The sequence below is a fragment of the Schistocerca serialis genome, chromosome 4 (genome assembly GCF_023864345.2).
Source record: "Schistocerca serialis cubense isolate TAMUIC-IGC-003099 chromosome 4, iqSchSeri2.2, whole genome shotgun sequence".
In the NCBI taxonomy this organism is placed as follows: domain Eukaryota; kingdom Metazoa; phylum Arthropoda; class Insecta; order Orthoptera; family Acrididae; genus Schistocerca; species Schistocerca serialis.
Genome location: NC_064641.1, coordinates 252,811,994 through 252,834,332, shown reverse-complemented (window position 1 = coordinate 252,834,332; position 22,339 = coordinate 252,811,994). Strand labels below are relative to the sequence as shown.

Here is a 22,339-nt window from a genome sequence, read left to right as displayed (position 1 = left end):
CCAATTGATCACTTATGAACACGATGAAGCGAGAACTTGCTCGTTCCACAGATCGTGCGAGAATCTTTGACTAATTGCGACAAAAGACACAAGACGCCCGGGACAGTCTATCGCCGGAAGCCATTACCGAGCGGGGTGGCGCAGTGGTTAGACACTGGACTCGCATTCGGGAGGACGACGGTTCAATCCCGGGTCCGGCCATCCTGATTTAGGTTTTCCGTGATTTCCCTGAATCACTCCAGGCAAATGCCGGGATGCTTCCTCCGAAAGGGCACGGCCGACTTCCTTCCCAATCCTTCCCTAATCCGATGAGACCGATGATCACGCTGTCTGGTCTCCTTCCCCAAACCAACCAACCAACCAACCGGAAGCCATTCGGCACCACTTAAGCCCGGTCCACACGCAACGATCTGTCTGGGCAGACATCGGCGCAGATGTCTGTACATGCAAAAGATCGCTGCAAATGTGGTGTGTTCACATGACACAAACCCCAATCTACTACTCGCCCGCCATCTGTCGGTGTAGAAAAGAAATATCAGTGGCAAGCGACTACGCTCCCCGTAAACGTCAAAAATTTAATTCAGTTATTTTGAAATATAGAAATGGAGGAAGTTCTATTGTGGTCTGTGTTCGCAACTTGTGTTGCAAAAAACATTCAGACCAGCCGCAGGAAACAGAGAAAGCGGTCAAAAATGTGTAGACAGTGGCTGCTAAAGCGAAAGCAGTTTTCTCACTTAAATTTACTGCGAGATTTGCAGGGCGAACCTTAAGAAAGCCAAGCAGATCAAAATACCATAACGTTGGCTGGTATACTTGATCTACTCCTACAACAGATCTTCTAGATTTCTGAACTTTGGATAACTCTTTTCGGCAAACAGTTCGCAACGAATTTATTTTTTTATTACTGTTTCTCTGTTTGCCGAGGCGTCAACTGCCCGCAATTTTTCAATTAGAGCATTGTATAGTGCTGTCTTTTTGTCTCGGTCACTATATTCTTTACTTTTAATCTTCCACAAACATGGGTGTTTTCTATATATTTCAGTGAATTCACTAACAAACTTTCGAGAACACTGACGAGTATCAGCCATTTTTGTGGTGTCACCGCCAGACACCATACTTGCTAGGTGGTAGCTTAAATCGGCCGCGGTCCATTTAGTACATGTCGGACCCGCGTGTCGCCACTGTGTGATCGCAGACCGAGCGCCACCACAAGGCAGGTCTCGAGATACGGAATAGCACTCGCCCCAGTTGTACGACGACTTTGCTAGCGACTACACTGACGAAGCCTTTCTCTCATTTGCCGAGAGACAGTTAGAATAGCCTTCAGCTAAGTCCATGGCTACGACCTAGCAAGGCGCCATTAGCCTTACATAGTTTGATAGTTATCGTAGGAAATGTCTCATCAAGAACGTTGTAAACCAAAGGACTATATAAAAGTTAAGTATTCCCAAACCAACGTACTTTTCTTGCTACCATTCACTACTTATCCTGTTCCAGAATTCACGCCCGTCTGCGTTAGTTAGCGTGCATTTCGGCCTCCTCTATCTAAAAGGTGTTGGCACATTTGCCAACACATCAATTTTAATGTCCTGTGCGCACAATTACAAACACTAGACTGAGCAAACAGCTGTTCCGCGTCAGATTTGCGGCGATCTCCTGTCCACACGCTCCAATATGTCTGCGCAAATGTGGTTTGAACCCACAGATTTGAGAGGTTTCGCTCAAACCTCAACTCCAACTTCCAGGTTTGCACACACCTCAAGTTGGTGCAAATCTTCTGTCCACACGCAACGATCTGTCTGCGCAGATGTGATGTGTGCAGACATTTGCGCAGACAGATCGTTGCGTGTGGACGGGCCTTTATACTCGCATACAGCAGTCAGCTCAGCATAAAGCACTGGGGAAAACCATTTGTAATAGCGGCTGAAACATCGGAAAATTGTATGTACAACAATGCGGTCAACAGCCCAGAAGCATTTTGTTGACAATACCTATACGATCATTTGCATGCAAGAAACCACGCCTGCGTTGCCTCCAGGGGGGGGGGGGTATTGTATGTACTGATGCTTCTGTTTGGACATCGTTTAGTGCTACAGGTGTGTTTTATTTGGTCTTAATTTGTTGTCATATAGTCCTACAATAATAATCTACCTTTCACTTCTCTTGTCGATAAAATTATCCTGTCCTTGAGGGCGTTACATTTTTTAGCGGCAGTACGTTGAGAAGTGTGCGCTGTTAACAGCGACAATGATATTTCCCGATAATTAGCAGCGAAACTAACTGGATAGCATCGACTTCAGTTTCCTACCAGACAAAAAACTAATACTTTAAACATAAAATAATTCAGTTGTTGAACATGAATGTGAATAGTATTCCACTTGCCCATCAAAGCACAGTAACATACTTCGCTAATAACTTGTTCCAAGGAGTGGAAGCGTGTTAGATGTAATTATGCTCTGCTACCGTCGACTACGAGTATAACAGATAAATTAATTGAGTATTGTTAAGATTAAAATGACAAATTTAGACAATTACAATGTATTCGCGAGAGCTCTTTGATTTTTGTGTTTGAGATGAATGTTTCACATATCTTGCACGATGGCATTCCTGGTCACAAAAATTAATATAGGATATTTGCCTGGAAAGTAGGTGCTACAGAAATATTAAGTATCTGAACTGTTATTACTAGAGTCCTTTAGCATCAAGAGTATGACAGTGATAAAATATATTGACAATATAAGTAAATAGTAATAAGAGAATTACAGACTTACCGTAAAAGTTGTTTTATTTCTGGAAAATTGAAATGGGCTTCGCACGCGAATTCGTAATAAGGAAGCAACACTTCAGGCAGTTTCTCTGTGGGTGTTTTCGTCATTTCAGTTACGAAATCTCTAAACTCTTCGTCCTCCGCTTGCGGATATGTAAATGACATATCGATCTGTGTGAGGTTTTGCGGTGGGTCCTGCAGAATAAATGTACGGTATGGATTATTTGAAACATGGAGTGGCTGAAGAGTAAGTGTTATCATAGTAAACGTAACGAGTGAAAGCAGTGATAAAAAAAACGCAGAACTGCCCATGAGTTTTTGAGTTAGCTTGTCTGCTTGCTGCGTTCACAAGAACTGTGTACGCTGCCCACCATGTACAAAGCAGCAATGAGGAATCAGAGAGCAATGCTAGTCCACAAACATATCTAAAAATGAACTTTACATAGAGACAAATTATTCATTAAAACAATGAAATCATATATGTTGAAATAGAAAACAATGTTCTCCAACCTAAGTTCATAAGAGAACCAAAATATTACAGTCAAACCCAAATTAAAAATATATTCGTTCCAATTATGAGTACAATATGTCGTGTCTGCAGTTGTAGAAGGCGGATTCGAGGTAGATCTTTTGTACTAAAAACAGAGAGGCAATTGCATGGGTTAAATTTAGACACTGTTATTTACAGATAGCCAAGCTGGCAAAGGCAAATACGAAACTTTTCTGTTCTATTTACAATTATTCGTCTATTTGAATTGGTTCATTGACTAGTCGCTCCTAATAACTGACGATCGTGGCACAAGCGTCGATAGTAGTGTCCCAAGGTTCGTCGTGTCTTCTGGCGGATTTCTGAGAGCATTGGTTTATAAAAAGGCGCACCAGGATACAATTTGCTTCGGTGAGAAAGTGGTAATTAGCGGCGGCGGCTGTCTGCACACGTAGTGCGCCACCCGTCCATCTTTCTGCAAGTGACGGAGCTTCCCGGGCGAATAGAACGCCCGCTGGCGGCCAACTTGGACGTACGCAGCGTTCGGTGTAGTCAGCGTAAACGCTACCGATCGCTCACAATAGTCAGACAAAACGTTACATTTTTCAATAAAAATAATTGAACGTATTGTTCTACTCTTCGCATAAAAAATATGAACGTCTATGGGGTGTCCCAGAAACGTTGAGACAAACTTCAAGGTGTTGTAGAGGGCCGTCGAAGGTATAAGCGCCCGCGCCCGTTTCAGAAACGTCATCCAACGTCGCTAACTTTCGGTTCAGTGTGCTTGATTTTTCTGAAAGGGTCGTAACAATTAGACATGTGTGGCGAAACTGTGTCAGCGTCTGGGAGAAGAGGCGGTGCAGTCAAACAGTAAAATAGGTTCCTGTCTTCGATTTATTCCTCAAGACTCCTCTACAGGCAATCGAATTTTATTGCAACATTACGAGGACACCCTGTGTAGCGGAAATAAAAAAAGATTTTATATTTTTATGTGAAGGGTAGAACAATACATACAATTTTGAGGTAAGCAGATGCGGATTCGTCCAACTGGACACGACACTGCCAGACCACCACTCCTAAGTCATCCGTTTATACACTACGTGATCAAAAATATTTGGATACCCCCAAAAACATACGTTTTTCATATTAAGTGCATAGTGCTGTCACCTACTGCCAGGTACTCCGTATCAGCGACCTCAGTAGCCATTAGACATCGTGAGAGAGCAGAATGGGAGGCTCCGCGGAACTCACGGACTTCGATCGTGGCAGGTGATGGGTGTCACTTGTGTCATACGTTTGTACGCGAGATTTCCACGTTCCTAAACATCCCTAGATCCCTAGGTCCACTGTTTCCCATGTGATAGTGGAAACGTGAAGAGGCACGTACAGCATAAAAGCGTATAAGCCGACCTCGTCTGTTGACTGACAGATACCGCCGACAGCTGAAGAGGGTCGTAATGTGTGATAGCAGACATCAATCCATCGCACAGGAAGTCGAAACGGTGTCAGGATCCACTGCAAGTACTATGACAGTTCGACGGGATGTGAGAAAACTGGGATTTTATGGTCGAGCAGCTGCTCATAACCCACACATCACGCCGGTAACTGCCAAATGACGCCTCGCTTGGTGAAGCAGCGTAAAGATTGGACGATTAAAGAGTGGAAAAAATTTGTGTGGAGTGACGAATCACGGTACACACTGTAGCGCTCCGATGGCAGCGTGTGGGTATGGCGAATGCCCGGTGAACGTCATCTGCCAGCGTGTGTAGTGGCAACAGTAAAATTCGGAGGCGGTGGTGTTATGGTGTGGTCGTGTATTTCATGGAGGGTGCTTGCACCCTTTGTTGTTTTGCGTGGCACTGTCACAGCACAGGCCTACACTGATGTTTTAACCACCTTCTTGCTTCCCACTGTTGAAGAGCAATTCGGGGATGGCGATTGCATCTTTCAACACGATCGAGTACCTGTTCATAATGCACGGCCTGTGGCGGAGTGGTTACGCGACAGTAACATCGCTGTAATGGACTGGCCTGCACAGAGTCCTGACCTGAATCCTATAGAACACATTTGGGATGTTTTGGAACGCCGACTTCGTGCCAGGCCTCACCGATCGGCATCGATAGCTCCCCTCAGCGCAGCACTCCGTGAAGAATGGGCTGCCATTCCCCAAGAAACCTTCCAGAACCTGATTGTAAGTGTGCTTGCGAGAATGGAAGCTGTTGTCGAGGCTAAGGGTGGGCCAACACTATATTGAATTCCAGCATTACCGATGGAGGGCGTCACGAACTTGTAAGTCATTTACAGTCAGGTGTCCGGATACTTTTGATTACATAGTGTACTATCTTCAAGCCGGCTGTCTGTGCGCTGTTCGCTCATTCCAGAATATTCGTCACTCACCAAAAGACCAACTGATGGTGCTACATTTGCAGATAGAGGTTGCCATTAATGGCCACCCCAACTGTGAATCTAATAGTATTTTTCTGCAACTCCTGTAAGTCGACGCACGCCGAGATATGGTCAGAAGACACGACGAACGTCGAAAGGCTATTATTAACGCCTGCGCCACACTCACCACTTACTAGAAGCTAATAGTCAGTGAACTGAAGACGGTATTAGTCAGATGAACAACTGCAAATGAAGCAGAGAAAGTTAAGTACATCAGTTATTCGCTTTTGCCAGCATGGTTGCATGTAATTGCTGTAAATAAAAGAGTGTGAATTTTAGCCTTGTAGCTTTATTTTTTTATGTTTCTAGTAGTAAGGACTACCTCGTATCCATCTCCTGTAATCGCAGACGAAACAGATATCACTGGCAGCAAGGATGGGATTGGCAGATATCTGGAGGCGATTGAATTAATCCAAGCAGGCTTAATGAGACATGAGTCGTATGCTATTTTTTTTATGAGAAACCTGTTGGCAGAAAGTAATCTCAGTAACTGCTAATTTTCTTTCAGAAGGCATAATAAGCGTTTCATTATTCTTTTCCTTTCAGACTGGAGCATCATACAAAATGCAGCTCGAGCAGCACTTCTATACATGCAACATTTACATTGAATCTCGTCATTCATTTTTCTTGCCGTGATTTGGAGTAGAAACCTTTGGACTCTGTAGAAAATTGTTTTCTGAAATAGAGGCGCATACTTTGTCCCATGCTGAGCTAGTCAATAAATTAAACGAATATGTGGCTGCGACTCTCTACAATTTTTTCTGAACATGTACACAACAGTCCTATAAAGAATGTATAGCAGAATTTAAAGGAATGAATAGAAACTGAAAATTTAATTATACTTACGGAATATCATTTCGATAGGAAATGCCTCCCAGTGCCATTGTCCAAAATATAGCAGACAATGGAGTGAGAGCAGAAATCTTAGAGCACCGCATTCCCTGTCTGAGTAACGTACTACAAGGGACTGAAGCTCAGGAGGTAAGAGACACTGCAGAGCTGGGTTTCCACGCACTCGTAGTTGCCGTTGTGAACGCTAAGATCATAACTGCAGAAAGAAACGTTTTCAAAATTTTCAAAAGGACAACTGGATATGCGCATCGTTTACTGCAGATACGGGTAGCACTGTTAGTGAGGATATAAACTTCACATTAGATTCTTCGCAGAAGAAAGAAAAATTTAGTTTTGTTCTCATGAAAATAGAAGACTTTACAGATTACAGTACTTGGTGACCAAAATTCTACAAAAGTCTTGTCTTATTAACGATTATAATGGTAAAGGTATTCCAAATGAGCAAAGGTACACCACAGCTATATCAACGTAAAATAGACATAAATGGCCTGCGAGATAATAGCTTTTATACAACGGATTCTCAGGTAAATTTAGACCTTCCCACGGAGCCTGCCTACAAATCAAAACTACCCAAAAATATCTTAAAAACGGCTGATACGAAAAGAAATAAATTTTCATTCTGGAAGAGAGGATGCAATTCTGGAATGGAATTTTGGCATATTAACAAAAAAGATAGATGAAACTGAAGAGACTGTTTTAAATCCATTAACTTTTTTTCAAGTAATAATGTTTAAAATGTACAATTTTAAAAATGGCTTTGAGACAGCAACCATACAAGAATATGATATGTATAACACAGCCAACAGTTGCAAAAGATTTTACTTTAACCTGGTTTCGACATCGATGTGGGTGTTTTCATCACAAGGTTGCAAAACCATTAACATAGAGAAAATACAAGGATAGATGGTTATTATATCGAAGATATTGACGTCATGGACTCGTTTACGCTTATGGCCTGTAATTAATAAATGATCATCAAAGGACAAGTCACTATACTTGTACTTTTTTTCTAAGAGATGTTATTTATGTCTAACAGCAATTGCTCGTTCTAATTCTCCTATATAATAGGCTGGACATGTGTCAGAGCGAATGTTTTAGTTACCTGAGTTTTGCAAAGGAGAATGTAGCGGTTTCAAATCATGAATAAGATTACTTTTTAATCAATTATTAGTACAAAATGTTACTTCACAGTCATATTTGTTTTGGAGAAGTCGATGAATGCTCCTAAGATACAGGTCTTAAAATCGGTATCGAACACTTTTTTTTCTTTTCATTACGTTCGTTTTTAGGAGAAATGCCAAGAGTTGTGATTCTGTTTTTGGTTTTAAAATATAATCCGCTATGATTGGTTCGTATGCATTATTGAGTGCAGTATTTTTAATCAAATTAATCTCAGCATCGAGGTTTTCATCAGATAGAGTAGAAGAAACAGCTGTATGGATGGAATAATGGAAAAAGGCTTTTTTGTGAGAGTGAGGGTGTGTCGAACAGGACGGCATTATTTGGTCAGTGCTGTTTTTTTTACGAAAAATATGGAAAGAAATTTTGTTATCAACTATTTCTAATGTTGGATCCAAATAATTTAACTGGCGGAATTCGTTTTCGAGCTCACATGTGAAAGGTCGTTAAAGATTCTGAAGAGGCGATCAGTGGCGTTACCAGCTTTCTGTAAATAATGAAAATGTCGTCTACATATAAGGAGTGTGAAAGAAAACCTAGAGTGGCGACATGTCTGGAGGACGTTGCAGAGTACGCCATAAAAACACGCGCTGCAGTCGTAGTACAGCAGTAAGAGTTGCTTTCTCTGTCAGACAGAATGCCGACATCGTCATAAAAAGGGACACGCTCAAAAAGTGTGTTTACAGAAGAACCGTAAAGTTAATTCATTTCTCCGTAGCCCTCATTGAAAGAAAATGGAAATAAATACGATTTCACGAAGCGAATTCAAAAGCACTACTCCGAACGCAACCTTATGCAAACAGAACAGAAATCGCACGGAGCACGACAGTGAAAGTGCGAAGCAAACCTTCACTGGTGAAATTTCACATCATATTTAGAAAGAACGCATTCGAATCGTTTAGTCTGAAAATTCAAGATAATGTACATGCAGTCAGAACTCAGATTTCACACGAGAGCACTACACAAGTATGGGTTTGATGGCACACTGAGTTTCGCGAAGGATTTCAAAGCACATTTTATACTTGAAGATAATGCCAAATTTAAATTTTACAGAGCACGTCTTGTACCGCATGCTATGTGAGGTGAAGTAGCTACTGACCTGGAACGGCTGAAACAAACTGACGTTCGGCAACTCATTTCAGCAAACCAATGGGCATTTCATCTGGTAATCACAGGGAAAGCAAACTGGAAAATTAGAATCTGTGTAGATTTCAAAGCCACTGTCAATGCTGAAACAGTGACAGATTCATTCCCAACCACTTACCGAGGAATTAGACAGGCTGGCAGGAGGATGATTTTTCTCTAAAATAGATTTAGCAGACACTTACCTGAAACTTCCTCTTGACAACGAAGCAAAGGAATTCATGGTAATTAATACTCATGGAGGTTTGTATCGGTATCAGCATGTTCTGTTGGGGAACGCCTCAGCTCCTACATATCACTGACGCTCAGGGCGCACGTCCCACTACCAAACGTTTAGGGACCATCCGGAAGTTACGATCCCCTAACAATGTTCAGGAATTATAAGTAGTGTATAAGGATTAATTATTTAGTAAGTTTTATCCTGAACGCAGCTGAAATTACGGCACCACTGCATCGCCTCACGCATAGAACTTCCTTCCAAATGGACTCAAGAATGCGAACATTCATTTCAGAAATTGAAGGACGCTCTGTTTAGTCACGCTTGTCTTATACACTTTGATCCGAGCAAACCAGTAGTACTGGCAATAGATACATGTTCACACCGAGCGCCCCATGGCATGTGTGTCGAAAATTTTGAACAAGACTCAAGAAAATTGCAGTCAGTTAGAAAAAAAGACTTGGCAAACATTTATGGGGTTACAAAGTTTCATCATTATCTGCACGACAGAAGATGGTTTCCTGTCAGTGATCACAAAGAATTAACTGCATTTTTCATCCAGCAAAAAATGTACTAGAGCGAATAGTTCAAAAGCTACAACACTGGTCCGTAATTCGTTCTAATTATCAGTATAATGTGGTTCAGTGCCCAACTTCAATGGACGCAAACGCTGATTCTCTGTGTCACTTACTATTTGGCAATGATTTGGAACCTGATGCATCAGATTCATCTTATCTGCAAGCATCAATCTCAATTACAAGCTCTAGAAGCTTTTCGTACTGATCATCAGCGGATCGGTCAAGCAGTAGAAAACAGTTTACTGTTCATTCCTTTTGCTCAAAAATTACGTTCATGTGACTTGTCTCTTAATAAGAATTCAATCTCAGATTCATTGGTTAGACGATACTATGCGCAACGTAAAAGTTTTTCTATCAAACATGTTACACATGGCAATTGAACAAGGAGCACTGATTTCTGCAGCATTACAGCATTAAAAAAATGAAACTTCCTGGCAGATTAAAACTGTGTGCCCGACCGAGACTCGAACTCGGGACCTTTGCCTTTCGCGGGCAAGTGCTCTACCATCTGAGCTACCGAAGCACGACTCACGTCCGGTACTCACAGCTTTACTTCTGCCAGTATCTCGTCTCCTACCTTCCAAACTTTACAGAAGCTCTTTCGCAGGAGAGCTTCTGTAAAGTTTGGAAGGTAGGAGACGAGATACTGGCAGAAGTAAAGCTGTGAGTACCGGGCGTGAGTCGTGCTTCGGTAGCTCAGATGGTAGAGCACTTGCCCGCGAAAGGCAAAGGTCCCGAGTTCGAGTCTCGGTCGGGCACACAGTTTTAATCTGCCAGGAAGTTTCATATCAGCGCACACTCCGCTGCAGAGTGAAAATCTCATTCTGGATTAAAAAAATGGTTCAAATGGCTCTGAGCACTATGGTACGTAACATCTGGGGTCATCAGTCCCCTAGACGTAGAACTACTTAAACCTAAGTAACTTAAGGACACCACACACATCCATGCCTGAGGCAGGATTCGAACCTGCGACCGTAGCAGCAGCGCGGTTCCGAACTGAAGGGCCTACAACAGCTCGGCCACAGCGGCCGGCATTACAGCATAATCTTTTACGTCTTTTACATAGGAGATACTGGTATATGATCAAAACAAAGCAGCAGGAGGACCAACATTGTATCTAGCCAAGAATTAACAGACAAACTGATCTGATGACTTAGCAATGTCACGCATTTTTCGGAAAACCAGGCAGCGCAGCGCTAAGAAGTTTTCAATTGGGCAACGACGAGAAGATCCTTGGCAGCACAGTCTTTTTGGTCCCTTTAGGAACACATGATGGCTAATCATAGTCAACGCTTTCAGCATATATCCTCTTGCAATTCCCGTAAACTTTACAAGCAGCAATGGCACTGTCAGAGCACTCACTCTTTCTATCTCGAAGGATTATCGCAAGTCATCGTTTAGTCATCGTTTCAGACAATGGTCCTCAAGCTGGAATGTCAGAGAATCTGTCAACAAAACGGGATTTAGTGTGTTAGAATGATTCGTTCTCTCCTCAGTCGAATGGCAAAGCCGAGCGCTTTGTACACACTTTGAAGGCTGAGATATCCAAACTTGGTGCTCCACAGACAAGAGACAGTGTTCTATTATTATTCCTCAGTACTTATCGAACTATGTCTATGGGAGACAAATCATCATTACACTTTAATGCATTTAAAACATTCTCAGAACGCAACTTCAGAGGCAAATTTCACAATGAAGTTTCACAAAAAAATGCAAGTCTTCTATCGAATATACAAGAAGCCACGCAACTGGAAGTCAGGACGCGTCATTCAAACTACCGGCTGAGAAAACTATAAAGTTTAGGAGAAAACAGGCACGTTTAGACGGTGCCAAAATCAATTTTGATTTCTTGAATACATTGAACCTGCCGTAGATTTTCTTTTTTCAGAGGCGCTGCTGGAAAACCAGTTCACTGCTTATAGACAACCATTGCCGATAGCAGAGGTCCTGACGTCTGAGTCACCTAAAGATACAGCACCAATGGAGGATGTTCCAGCATCACCTAAAGTGGCGTTAGCCCGTCCGCTTGTACCGCAACAACAGCCGACTCAGCTGCCGATGGAGCATGTCTCCATTGTCAGTGACATCTTTCATAGATATCGAGTGATCATCACCATCAGCTTCATCCTCGTCAGCGCGAATGCAGCAGTCTCCTGTGGTTGTGGATGGGCGTCCTATTTCTGGTTTTTCTGCAGATATACCTGCAAAATTTTCAAGACTAATTTCGGGGCACGAGTTGGACGGCACCCATCTGCCATAGTCACTTGTCCAACCTCTTCACTTCCGCAGTAGCACAGGCTTTTCCTACCTCGTTGACCGCTTCCACACTACACGTCAACTATCGAAAGGTGTGGGAGGCAAGAATGCGGGATCAGCAGTGTTTATGTCGACTGCACACGACACTGCCAGGGCGCCACTCCTAAGACAGCCCAGTATAGTAACTCCCAGCTTCGCGCTCACTGAAATCTCCTCACTCGCCGCAAAGCCGACTGGTGACGCTACGTATGCAGGTACTGGTCGCTGCTAATGACCACTACGGAGATTTACTATGCCCCGTGATAATTCGTTGCATACAATCAAATCAGAAGACACAAAAAACCTTGGAAGACTGCCTGTTACGCCTGTGCCACAATCATCGATTACTAGATGCAACTGCCGGCCACGGTGGGCGAGCGTTTCTAGACGCTTCAGTCCGGAACCGCGCGACTGCTATGGTCGCAGGTTCGAATCCTGCCTCGGGCATGGATGTGTGTGATGTCCTTAGGTTAGTTAGGTTGCAGTAGTTCTAAGTTCTAGGGGACTGATGACCACAGATGTTAAGTCCCATAGTGCTCAGAGCCATTTGAACTAGATGCAACTATTCAGTGAACCGAGGACAGTATTCAGCCAGTTGTAAAAGCAACAGAGGAAGTTAAGTACATCAGTTATTTGCCTTTGATAGCTTAGCTACGTGTAAATAAAAGTGTGTGGATTTTACGCACACAGCTATACGTGTTTGTAGTAAGAAGGTGTACCTCGTGTCCATCTCCCACTGCTACAGACACACTAACAGATTTAGACTATGAGACGTGAACAGCAAACGACAAGAGAGAAGAGGTGGCAGAGACAGAGAAAGTATGGGATACTTTTCAGATACGTTTGACGGAGAGCGCCGAAAAATTTCAAAGAAGGGCAGCTCGTTTTGTATTATCGAGAAATAAGGTAGAGAGTGTCATGGATATGACAAACGAGTTGGGATGGCAATCATTAAAAAAAAAGGCGTTTTTCTTTGCGGCGAGACATTTTCACGAGATTTTAATTTCCAACTTTCTCATTCGAATGCGAAAGTATTGTACTGGCGCAACCGACACAGAAATAAATTATCATCGTAACAAAATAAGACAAAATCAGAAATCGTAAGGACAAGTGTCCATTTTTTCCACGCGCTGTTAGAGTGGGACAGCAGAGAAATAGTCCGGGGGTGCTTCGAAGAACTCTGTGCCAGGCACTTAAGTGTTAATTTCAGAGTAGTCATGCTGACGTAGATGTAAAAATAAAGGAAGAGGAAAAACAGAAAACAAAATATTCAGTCTTACCATATATCGGGAAAGATTAGCTACGTATTTCGTAAAATAAGAGTAAAATCTGGGTTTCGGTCTGAAAATACAATTCAGTCCAGTAAAAGGCATAAATCTGAACCTATGGCAGAGAAAGACAGATGTATGGATCTCATGAAAGAGCTAGAATTTTTTCTTATTGTACTAAGGAAATAAATTCTATTTTGAGTGAACAACTCAAAATGAAAAACAAAAAATACATTGCAAATTATCGTTATAGTTTGCTACGAAGTTGATACTAGTCAAAAGGGCCACTCGATTTGATAGTATATCCGCGTTATTTACAGGTTAGAGATGTTTTACGCTAGCGGTTGCTCATGATTCTTTGCTGTTTTATTTTTATTCCTTGGATAGTTGTCCGCAATTGACACTTCATGTATCTGCCTCTGTATGACTACATGTTATTCATAGCGATTATGTTTTTGACATTGCCTTATAATGTAACTTCTTTTGCTAACACAAATCTGGAAATATTGCCTGTATTTTTATTACAGTATTGGCTCTGAGCACTATGCGACTTAACTTCTGAGTTGATCAGTCGCCTAGAACTTAGAACTAATTAAACCTAACTAACCTAAGGACATCACGCACTTCCATGCCCGAGGCAGGATTCGAACCTGCGACCGTAGCGGTCACGCTGATCCAGACTGAAGCGCCTAGAACCGCACGGCCACACCGGCCGGCCTATTACAGTATTCAAACATCCTTTTCATCTGTAATTTTCCTACTTACATGACTTGTATACAGCAGGTGCTGGGTAATGGTCTTTGGATGAAACCGGTAGCACAATAAAGAATAAAATAAACAGCAACTTACAGTGTTATACGATGTAATTTCTACAATACGAGGTGCATTCAAGTTCTAAGGCCTCCGATTTTTTTTCTAATTAACTACTCATCCGAAATCGATGAAACTGGCGTTACTTCTTGACGTAATCGCCCAGCAGACGTACACATTTTTCACAACGCTGACGCCATGATTCCATGGCAGCGGCGAAGGCTTCTTTAGGAGTCTTTTTTGACCACTGGAAAATCGCTGAGGCAATAGAAGCACGGCTGGTGAATGTGCGGCCACGGAGAGAGTCTTTCATTGTTGGAAAAAGCCAAAAGTCACTAGGAGCCAGGTCAGGTGAGTAGGGAGCATGAGGAATCACTTCAAAGTTGTTATTACGAAGAAACTGTTGCGTAACGTTAGCTCGATGTGCGAGTGCGTTGTCTTGGTGAAACAGCACACGCGCAGCCCTTCCCGGACGTTTTTGTTGCAGTGCAAGAAGGAATTTGTTCTTCAAAACATTTTTGTAGGATGCACCTGTTACCGTAGTGCCCTTTGGAACGCAATGGGTAAGGATTACGCTCTCGCTGTCCCAGAACATGGACACCATCATATTTTCAGCACTGGCGGTTACCCGAAATTTTTTTGGTGGCGGTGAATCTGTGTGCTTCCATTGAGCTGACTGGCGCTTTGTTTCTGGATTGAAAAATGGCATCCATGTCTCATCCATTGTCACAACCGACGAAAAGAAAGTCCCATTCATGCTGTCATTGCGCGTCAACATTGTTTGGCAACATGCCACACGGGCAGCAATGTGGTCGTCCGTCAGCATTCGTGGCACCCACCTGGATGACACTTTTCGCATTTTCATGTCATCAAGCGGATTGTGTGCACAGAACCCACAGAAATGCCAACTCTGGAGGCGATCTGTTCAACAGTCATTCGGCGATCCCCAAAACAATTCTCTCCACTTTCTCGATCATGTCGTCAGACCAGCTTGTGCGAGCCCGAGGTTGTTTCGGCTTGTTGTCACACGATGTTCTGCCTTCATTAAACTGTCGCACCCATGAACGCACTTTCGACACATCCATAACTCCATCACCACATGTCTCCTTCAACTGTCAATGAATTTCAATTGGTTTCACACCACGCAAATTCAGAAAACGAATGATTGCACGCTGTTCAAGTAAGGAAAACGTCGCCATTTTAAGTATTTAAAACAGTTCTCATTCTCGCCGCTGGCGGTAAAATTCCATCTGCCAGACGGTGCTGCCATCTCTGGGACGTATTGACAATGAACGCGGCCTCATTTTAAAACAATGCCCATGTTTCTATCTCTTTCCAGTCCGGAGAAAAAAAATTGGAGGCCTTAGAACTTGAATGCACCTTGTATCACAGCAGCTGATGGTGCTGCTTTGCGGTAACTCGGTATGGACTCTAATATTGCTCTCTTACCCGTGGACAAGGGCGATTCTACGCTTGTATTGGGAAAGCGGTGTTATATACACAAATGAAGTGTTTACTATCTGATGCATCATATAGCAGACTCTCTACTAACGCAACAGATAGAGTCCGGAGAACGATTAAAAATTTTCTCGTCGCAAGACACTATCAAGGATCTTAAGTCTTATTGTGCTGCCCCTCGCCCCCCCCCCCCCCCCCCCTAGATTATATGGACTTATGAACATCCACAAAAGAGGGGTTCCGCTTAGGACTGTTGTCAGCTCTGCCCAATGCCACTTCAGTCTCCCTATCTGCTCGACAAAGTCATTGACCCTCATTCTTCTCCATATCTCTTCGTTCCTGATCCTGTCTCTCAAACTCACTCCAAGCGCTGGTCTCTCTATTGCCCTTCTACAGACGGGGAGCCGATGTGCTTTGCTTGTTGTCTCACTGTTTCGAGCCCATGTGTTGTTACAGGCAGGACGCATAATGTCATAATCCTTCCATTTTACATATATAGGACAGTCGGTTTACGGAGAATGTAATAAAGCTTCCCAAATGCTACCCAGTTGAGGTTAACTCGCCGAATAATCTCTGCTGTCTGGTTGTCTTTCCTAAGTTGGATTTACTATACCCAGAGCATGATTTTCGATGGAGACCATGATACTGACAGGGCTCATGACTCTGGTCTTTTGAAGGTTAATTTTAAGACCTATAACTTCGGAAGTTTCTTTGAATTCTCGGATCATTGTTTTCACTTTGTTTGTAGTGCTGCAAAACCAGCAGGGTTGAGACGTCTTCCACCTGTGCTGATATCTTTGTGTCCCCATGATAGGTACCTGAACATATCCTCAAGTGCCAAGGTGAATAATTTAAGTGAGATTGTGTCGCCTTGTGGGGCGGCTCTTCTCACGGGAACCTTTCCAGTGATCCAGTCTTCCTTTATTTTCGTATGTAGAGTGACATTCTCGTAAATGTAGCGGTTTGAGTTTTTATGTCTGTAGTCGGCGCGGGCTCTATTCATCGCCCTCAACACTGTCCAGGTTTCGATCGTACCGAACGCCTTCTGGCAGTCTATGAAGGCCATGTGAAGTAGGGTGTTATACTACGTACATTTCTCTATCAGTGGGCAGGCTAGTTGAATATGGTCAGTTGTATCGAAATCTTTTCTGAATTCCTCCTGTTCGTAGATCAAAAACTAATACACCTTTAATTTTCGACGTTCGTATTGTCTCCGTTTTAGAGAAATTTTCCATGACTCTTCAATTTTCCCTTTATTGAAATATTTATTTCATAGAAGTGTTCAGATGTGACACCTACAATTTTAAGCACCTCGCTCTTAACCTGATCTTCTCCTAATGTCTTACAAATTATTGAGTTGCTTTATATCTGTTTGCATTTCGTTTTTATTGGTAGTTTCCAATTCTTCCGATTCCACATTCATAACAGATCTTCATCATTCATCATGTGGGCTTTGATTGTCACTGATTGACTGTATGACTAAATCTTTACGATAAAAATCCTTGATAGTTTCCATAGTTTTGTCTATTTCAGTAATAACTTCTCCTTGATTATTCCGAATTTTGTGGATGATCAGTTTGCCTTTTAATGACTAGAATGAACGACTCTCATGTTCACAATGTTTATTATTCATTTTAATAAAAATAAATAAATTAGTGCTCTTGCTGAACTAGAGGCAAATGATGGTGAATGAGCACCAAACTCTTTGTATTGAGAGGTAATAACCGACTTCGTTCATCCTCGTAAACAAGGCCAGATTCAGACAAAAGTCTTTGACTATATATGAACATTAAGCTCCAGCAAACTTTGTCGAGTTCGGGTACTGTGGTGCATTAGCTGCGATCGATTCAAACTGTCTTCAAATAATAGTCAATTTCGCTTACAGTCGCCTTTGTTTTTTAATCGTCAAGCTGGCTATTACTATTTTCACTTTCCACTTCATTTCCAAAACGTGTCGTGAGCTTTGCGAGTCACTGCTATCTAGTGGTGTCACCGCGTAAGGTACTTTTATTGTGAATTTGCGGCCAACACACCGAGTAATCTCTGCTGTCTGATTGTCTTTCCCAGGCTGGATTTGATGTCCCAGATAAATGTACCCATGTACTACATTCGCATCATAATTTCCGATGGAGGCCATCATGCTTCAAGCGCCGGCTTCTTGATGATAAATTTGTGCAACGTCGGGCCGACATGGGCGCAAGAGCTGCCGAAACAGCGTGTACAGTAGGACTGAAAGTAACTCTTGCTGCTTGTCGCCGTCAAAACCAGCCCGCTGGCGCTAACCTAATGTGTATCAGTATGTGACTTGAAGAGGCGCATTCCCGAAACATATGCACACTGCCGATAATAAATAAGGGGCAGTCTTTAAGGGGACCACACCGTCGTTCAGGTCGAAAAAAATCGATTTTCGGTTTTCATCATATTTCGATAGATTAAAATTTTATTTAAGTACTCTGAAAAGGATTTTGCTGAAAAAAATTTTTTTCGAGCATTTAAAGAGCATTTTCCTACCAGGTCTGTTTATGTGCCACGCCCACTTTTCTGTCACCCACTTTTCTGCATATATTTTAGACCTTTATATCCCCTACATTGCACGTTAGGTATGTTTTTTTTTACTCCCGAGTGTGTTGGCTATCCTTGTAATGAAACGGTCGGTATTCTTTTGTTTCTGCTGTTTGTAAACAACACGCTTTCAAACACGCGGCTAGTTTTGTTCAAGTGTGAATGCGAGTAGTTGTTATACTTACGTTTGCAGTGCTTGTTTACGTGTGTCTTGTTGTGTTTATTGAAGATGACGAAACGTGGAGGCATTTTCAAAATGGTTCAAATGGCTCTGAGCACTATGCGACTTAACTTCTGAGGTCATCAGTCGCCTAGAACTTAGAACTACTTAAACCTAACTAACCTAAAGATATCACACACATCCATGCCCGAGGCAGGATTCGAACCTGCGACCGTAGCGGTTACGCGGTTCCAAACTGACGCGCTTAGAACCGCACGGCCACACCGGCCGGCTGGCATTTTCAAGAAATGACAATTAAGAGGAAACAAGTTTACAAAGCTTTATGTACAAGGGGTTATGTCGCCTGGCAACGATGTTTCTAATTGTAATTCTTCAACAAGTGCATCATCAAAGGAGCTCTCACCATTTCAAGAGAGTTACAACGAATTGACTGTAAGTGACGTGGAGTGCAGTAATATTGTGATAAATTTGAGAATATTATCAGATGTGATTTCTAAATTTGTACAATGTAGACAGTGTGGTGAGTCACAGAGTGTGAAAATTTGTGAGAGTGCCAGTGCGAGAAAAGGCCTAGCAATTGCTTTGGATTTAATTTGCACTAAATGCTCAGCTGTGATTTCATTTATGAGTTCTTCAAAATCAGATGCAAGTGGCCCTTATGAAATCAATAATAGATTAGTTTATGCCTTACGATCCATTGGCAAGGGCATGGCTGCAGGGAGAACATTTCGTTCAGTGATGAACTTACATCAATCACCAAATAAATTTGAAAAACTGACTGCAATATTAGAGAAAGCTGTATGCGAGGTCAGTGAGGAAAGAATGAACGGGCTGCTAGGGAAGCAGTGGAAGAAAATGATGGATGTTCGGATATTGCAGTTGCACTTGATGGAAGTTGACAGAAAAGAGGACATATTTCTCTGAATGGAGTAGTGACTGCCACGAGTGCAGACACCGGTAAAGTTTTACATGTGGAGATAATGTCTAAGTATTGCAAATGCTGTAAAGTCAGTGAACACAAAGAATACAACTGTGTGGCTAATTTTAGAGGAACAAGTGGTGGTATGGAAGTTCATGGAGTACAACAAATATTTCATCACTCCGTAGAAACAAGAGGCGTACGGTACACCAAATATTTGGGCAATGGTGACAGTAAGGCATACAACAATGTGGTGAACTCTAAGCCATATGGACATGCCATTACTAACAGAATAGAATGTGTAGGCCATGTTCAAAAACGTTTGGGAACAAGGCTGAGAAAGCTAAGTGTTGATATGAGAGGAAAAAAATTAGAAGATGGAAAACTGTTGACCGGATAGGGTCGGTTAACTCAAACTGAAATAGAAAACTTGCAGGTATACTATGGGCAGGCAATTAGGAGAAATAAAGAAAATCTGGAGGCAATGGAGAGAGGTGTTTGGGCCATATTCTTCCATAAGTCCTCTACTGATGATAAGCCACGTCATGGATTGTGTCCATTAGGAGAAAATTCGTGGTGCAAATACAATAGGGCTCAGGCAACTGGAGCATCTTATTCACACCAGCATTCTCTTCCTGCTGCTGTTATTACAGCAATTAAACCTATTTTCAGAGACTTGGCTCATCCTGACCTTCTAAGGAAATGTCTGCATGGGCAGGCACAGAACCCAAATGAATGTTTCAACAGCATAATTTGGAACCGCCTTCCTAAATAGTATTTGTAGGCATGCATACAATGAAACTAGGAGTTCATGGTCCTGTTATTACATTCAGTTGTGGTAATATTGGAAAGCGTTGGGTACTGAAAAAGCTGGGAATTAATCCTAGTGAAAAAGTGATCACTGGGCTGCAACATTGCGATAAAATGAGGACAGCCGATGCAAACAGGTCTGCACCTAATATGGCCAAGAAAGTAAGTCAAACATCCAGGAAGTTGAGAAAGAAGCTGGAAGACCTGCTAGAGACCAAAGAAGGGCCATCATATGCAGCAGGACAGTTTTCATTAAGGGTAAGTAACAAATTTCACAAGTTTTTTCTTTAAAGTCAATTTCCTGCAAACTAAAATGTTCAGTACATATGCCCCATTATATCAGAAACTATAATAGATAAATGAATTATATTTTTAGAGACTCTGCATAACATAAAAAGCCAACTCTGGTACTACATTTATTAATATTCCCACATTAGGAAGTTCACAAAAAATATTTTTTGTTGATAAATTTAAAAATGTGTTTCTTAAAAACTATAAAATGGATAAAGTAGACTTTAGTACAGTTGACTCTATTAGCATCATGTAACATTCAGTGGAAATATTAAGGTCTTGCATCAAATAGTTTTTTTCAGAAATGGGGCAAATACTTGCCTAAATTAACATGGGTTAGATAGGCAGGGTGTGGTCCCCTTAATGTCAGAGCGCTCTTGGACGACGCTGCTGTGCTACATTGATGGCCACATGAAGCTTCCGACGGAGGACCACAGATCCAGCCACGGTTCGACCCTCTGATTTCGAAAGGGACTCGGAGCCAGCCAGGAGCGGGCCTCGCCAGGCCTTCCAGCAGCACGGTCGACTCCTGCCCGGAAGCAGGAGGGTCACATCCCGGCTGCTGCAGAGGACAGCCACCCACGACGGCCTTCCGCCGTCGCGAGGAGCGGGTCGGCGTGGCGCGAGTACCGCCCATCACCGGAGGCCGGCGCACGGCCGCCATCGAATAGTTCGCAGCTGGGGTTGCCTGCCTCCCCGTGCCTGTCCCGGCTCAGCCACGGGCAACGGGGCTGCGCCCTCAGCAAAGCAGATCAACCAGACCGCCGAGTGAGCCGAATTCGACTCGAGCGGAATTCGACGTGAGCAGAATTCTAGGTGAGCAGGACGACGGCCATCTGTACCGCCTGAGCCAAAGGAAAATTAAATGTTTACAGATTGACGCAGCGTCTCTCTGCAGCCGTGAACTGCACTGTGCCCTGACCCACAGCCTCCACTACAGCTTTCCCGTACTTATGGCGACTTCAGCTGTTTCAGTCTCGTCTCTTCTACTTCTTTTAACAGACACTGAAGGAGAACCGCTGCTGGTCGAAGATTCTCGCAAAATTATAACAGGATCTCCTGTCGAGCGCTTTCAGCTTCAATAACTCCAAAGAGTCCGTCTTGAATATTTGGTCTAGAAAGGTTACAGTCAAATAATTTCGATCTTCGTTTAAGGAGCTGAAACTACATTCTAATTCACCTTTAAACGAGTCTGTCATATCTGGTAAGTAAGGGGTTCTTTGCGATGTGTCATTCTTATCTAAATACTTATTTAATGCCGTAACGTGTGGTATTACTTTGGTTGCGCAGGAGACACCAGAAATTATTTTTATAACTTCTCTAAAGGGCTTCAAAAGCTAAATGCACTGTTTCAACAAACACCACTGACGAGACGTCAAACCAGTAAGAGCATCATTATCAGCCACGTACTGCCACGTACGTTTTTGATCCAGCAGGCCCTCTACCATTTAAAAGGTGGAGCTACCATTTCACCTATAGTTTAAAGTGTGAGAACTGGTAGTAGCAAGATTTTAATAGTAAATTGCCGAAGCATTGGCAGTCACTCTCCAGTAAAGCCGTCGTGCTCAGAGTACACTCGGAACAGAGAGATGACACAAACTGAAGTAAAAAGCTCCAAAATATTTGACGAGGCATGGAACGAACACACATCAAAAAAGTTTTGCATCATCTCGGTTCCGAGAGTTCCGGAACCTGTACAAGAAAATGGAAAAGAGATCAACATAAACATCATTTATGCCCTTTTTACTGCTCATGACACCCACACATTCCATGTTGTACCACAATACAGCGAGACCCTTAGAAGTGATGGTCCACACTGCTGTACACATCGGTACCTCTAATATCCAGTAGCACGTCCTCTTGCCTGTATTCGTCGTGCCTTACTATCTGTTGGTCCAGATTGTCCGTAGATCGCTCAGAGTGGTTGGTGGGTCACGTCATCCATAAACTTCCCTTTTCAATCTATTCGATAAGATTCAGGTCTGGAGAACATGCTGGCCACTCTAGTCGAGCGATGTCGTTATCCTGAAGGAAATCATACGCAAGACGTGCACGATGGTGGCGCGAATTGTCTTCC

General features: G+C 42.8%; 1 protein-coding gene across 1 annotated transcript in view; it reads right to left on the bottom strand.

Moving 5' to 3' along the window:
• LOC126474386 (UDP-glucosyltransferase 2-like) overlaps positions 1 to 22,339 on the bottom strand; it is a 178,411-nt gene that overhangs the window by 97,047 nt on the left and 59,025 nt on the right. The window contains exon 3 of the mRNA XM_050101853.1: positions 2,772 to 2,962. Within this exon, the coding sequence (XP_049957810.1) occupies positions 2,772 to 2,962 (191 nt within the window). The remainder of the gene's footprint in view (positions 1 to 2,771; positions 2,963 to 22,339) is intronic.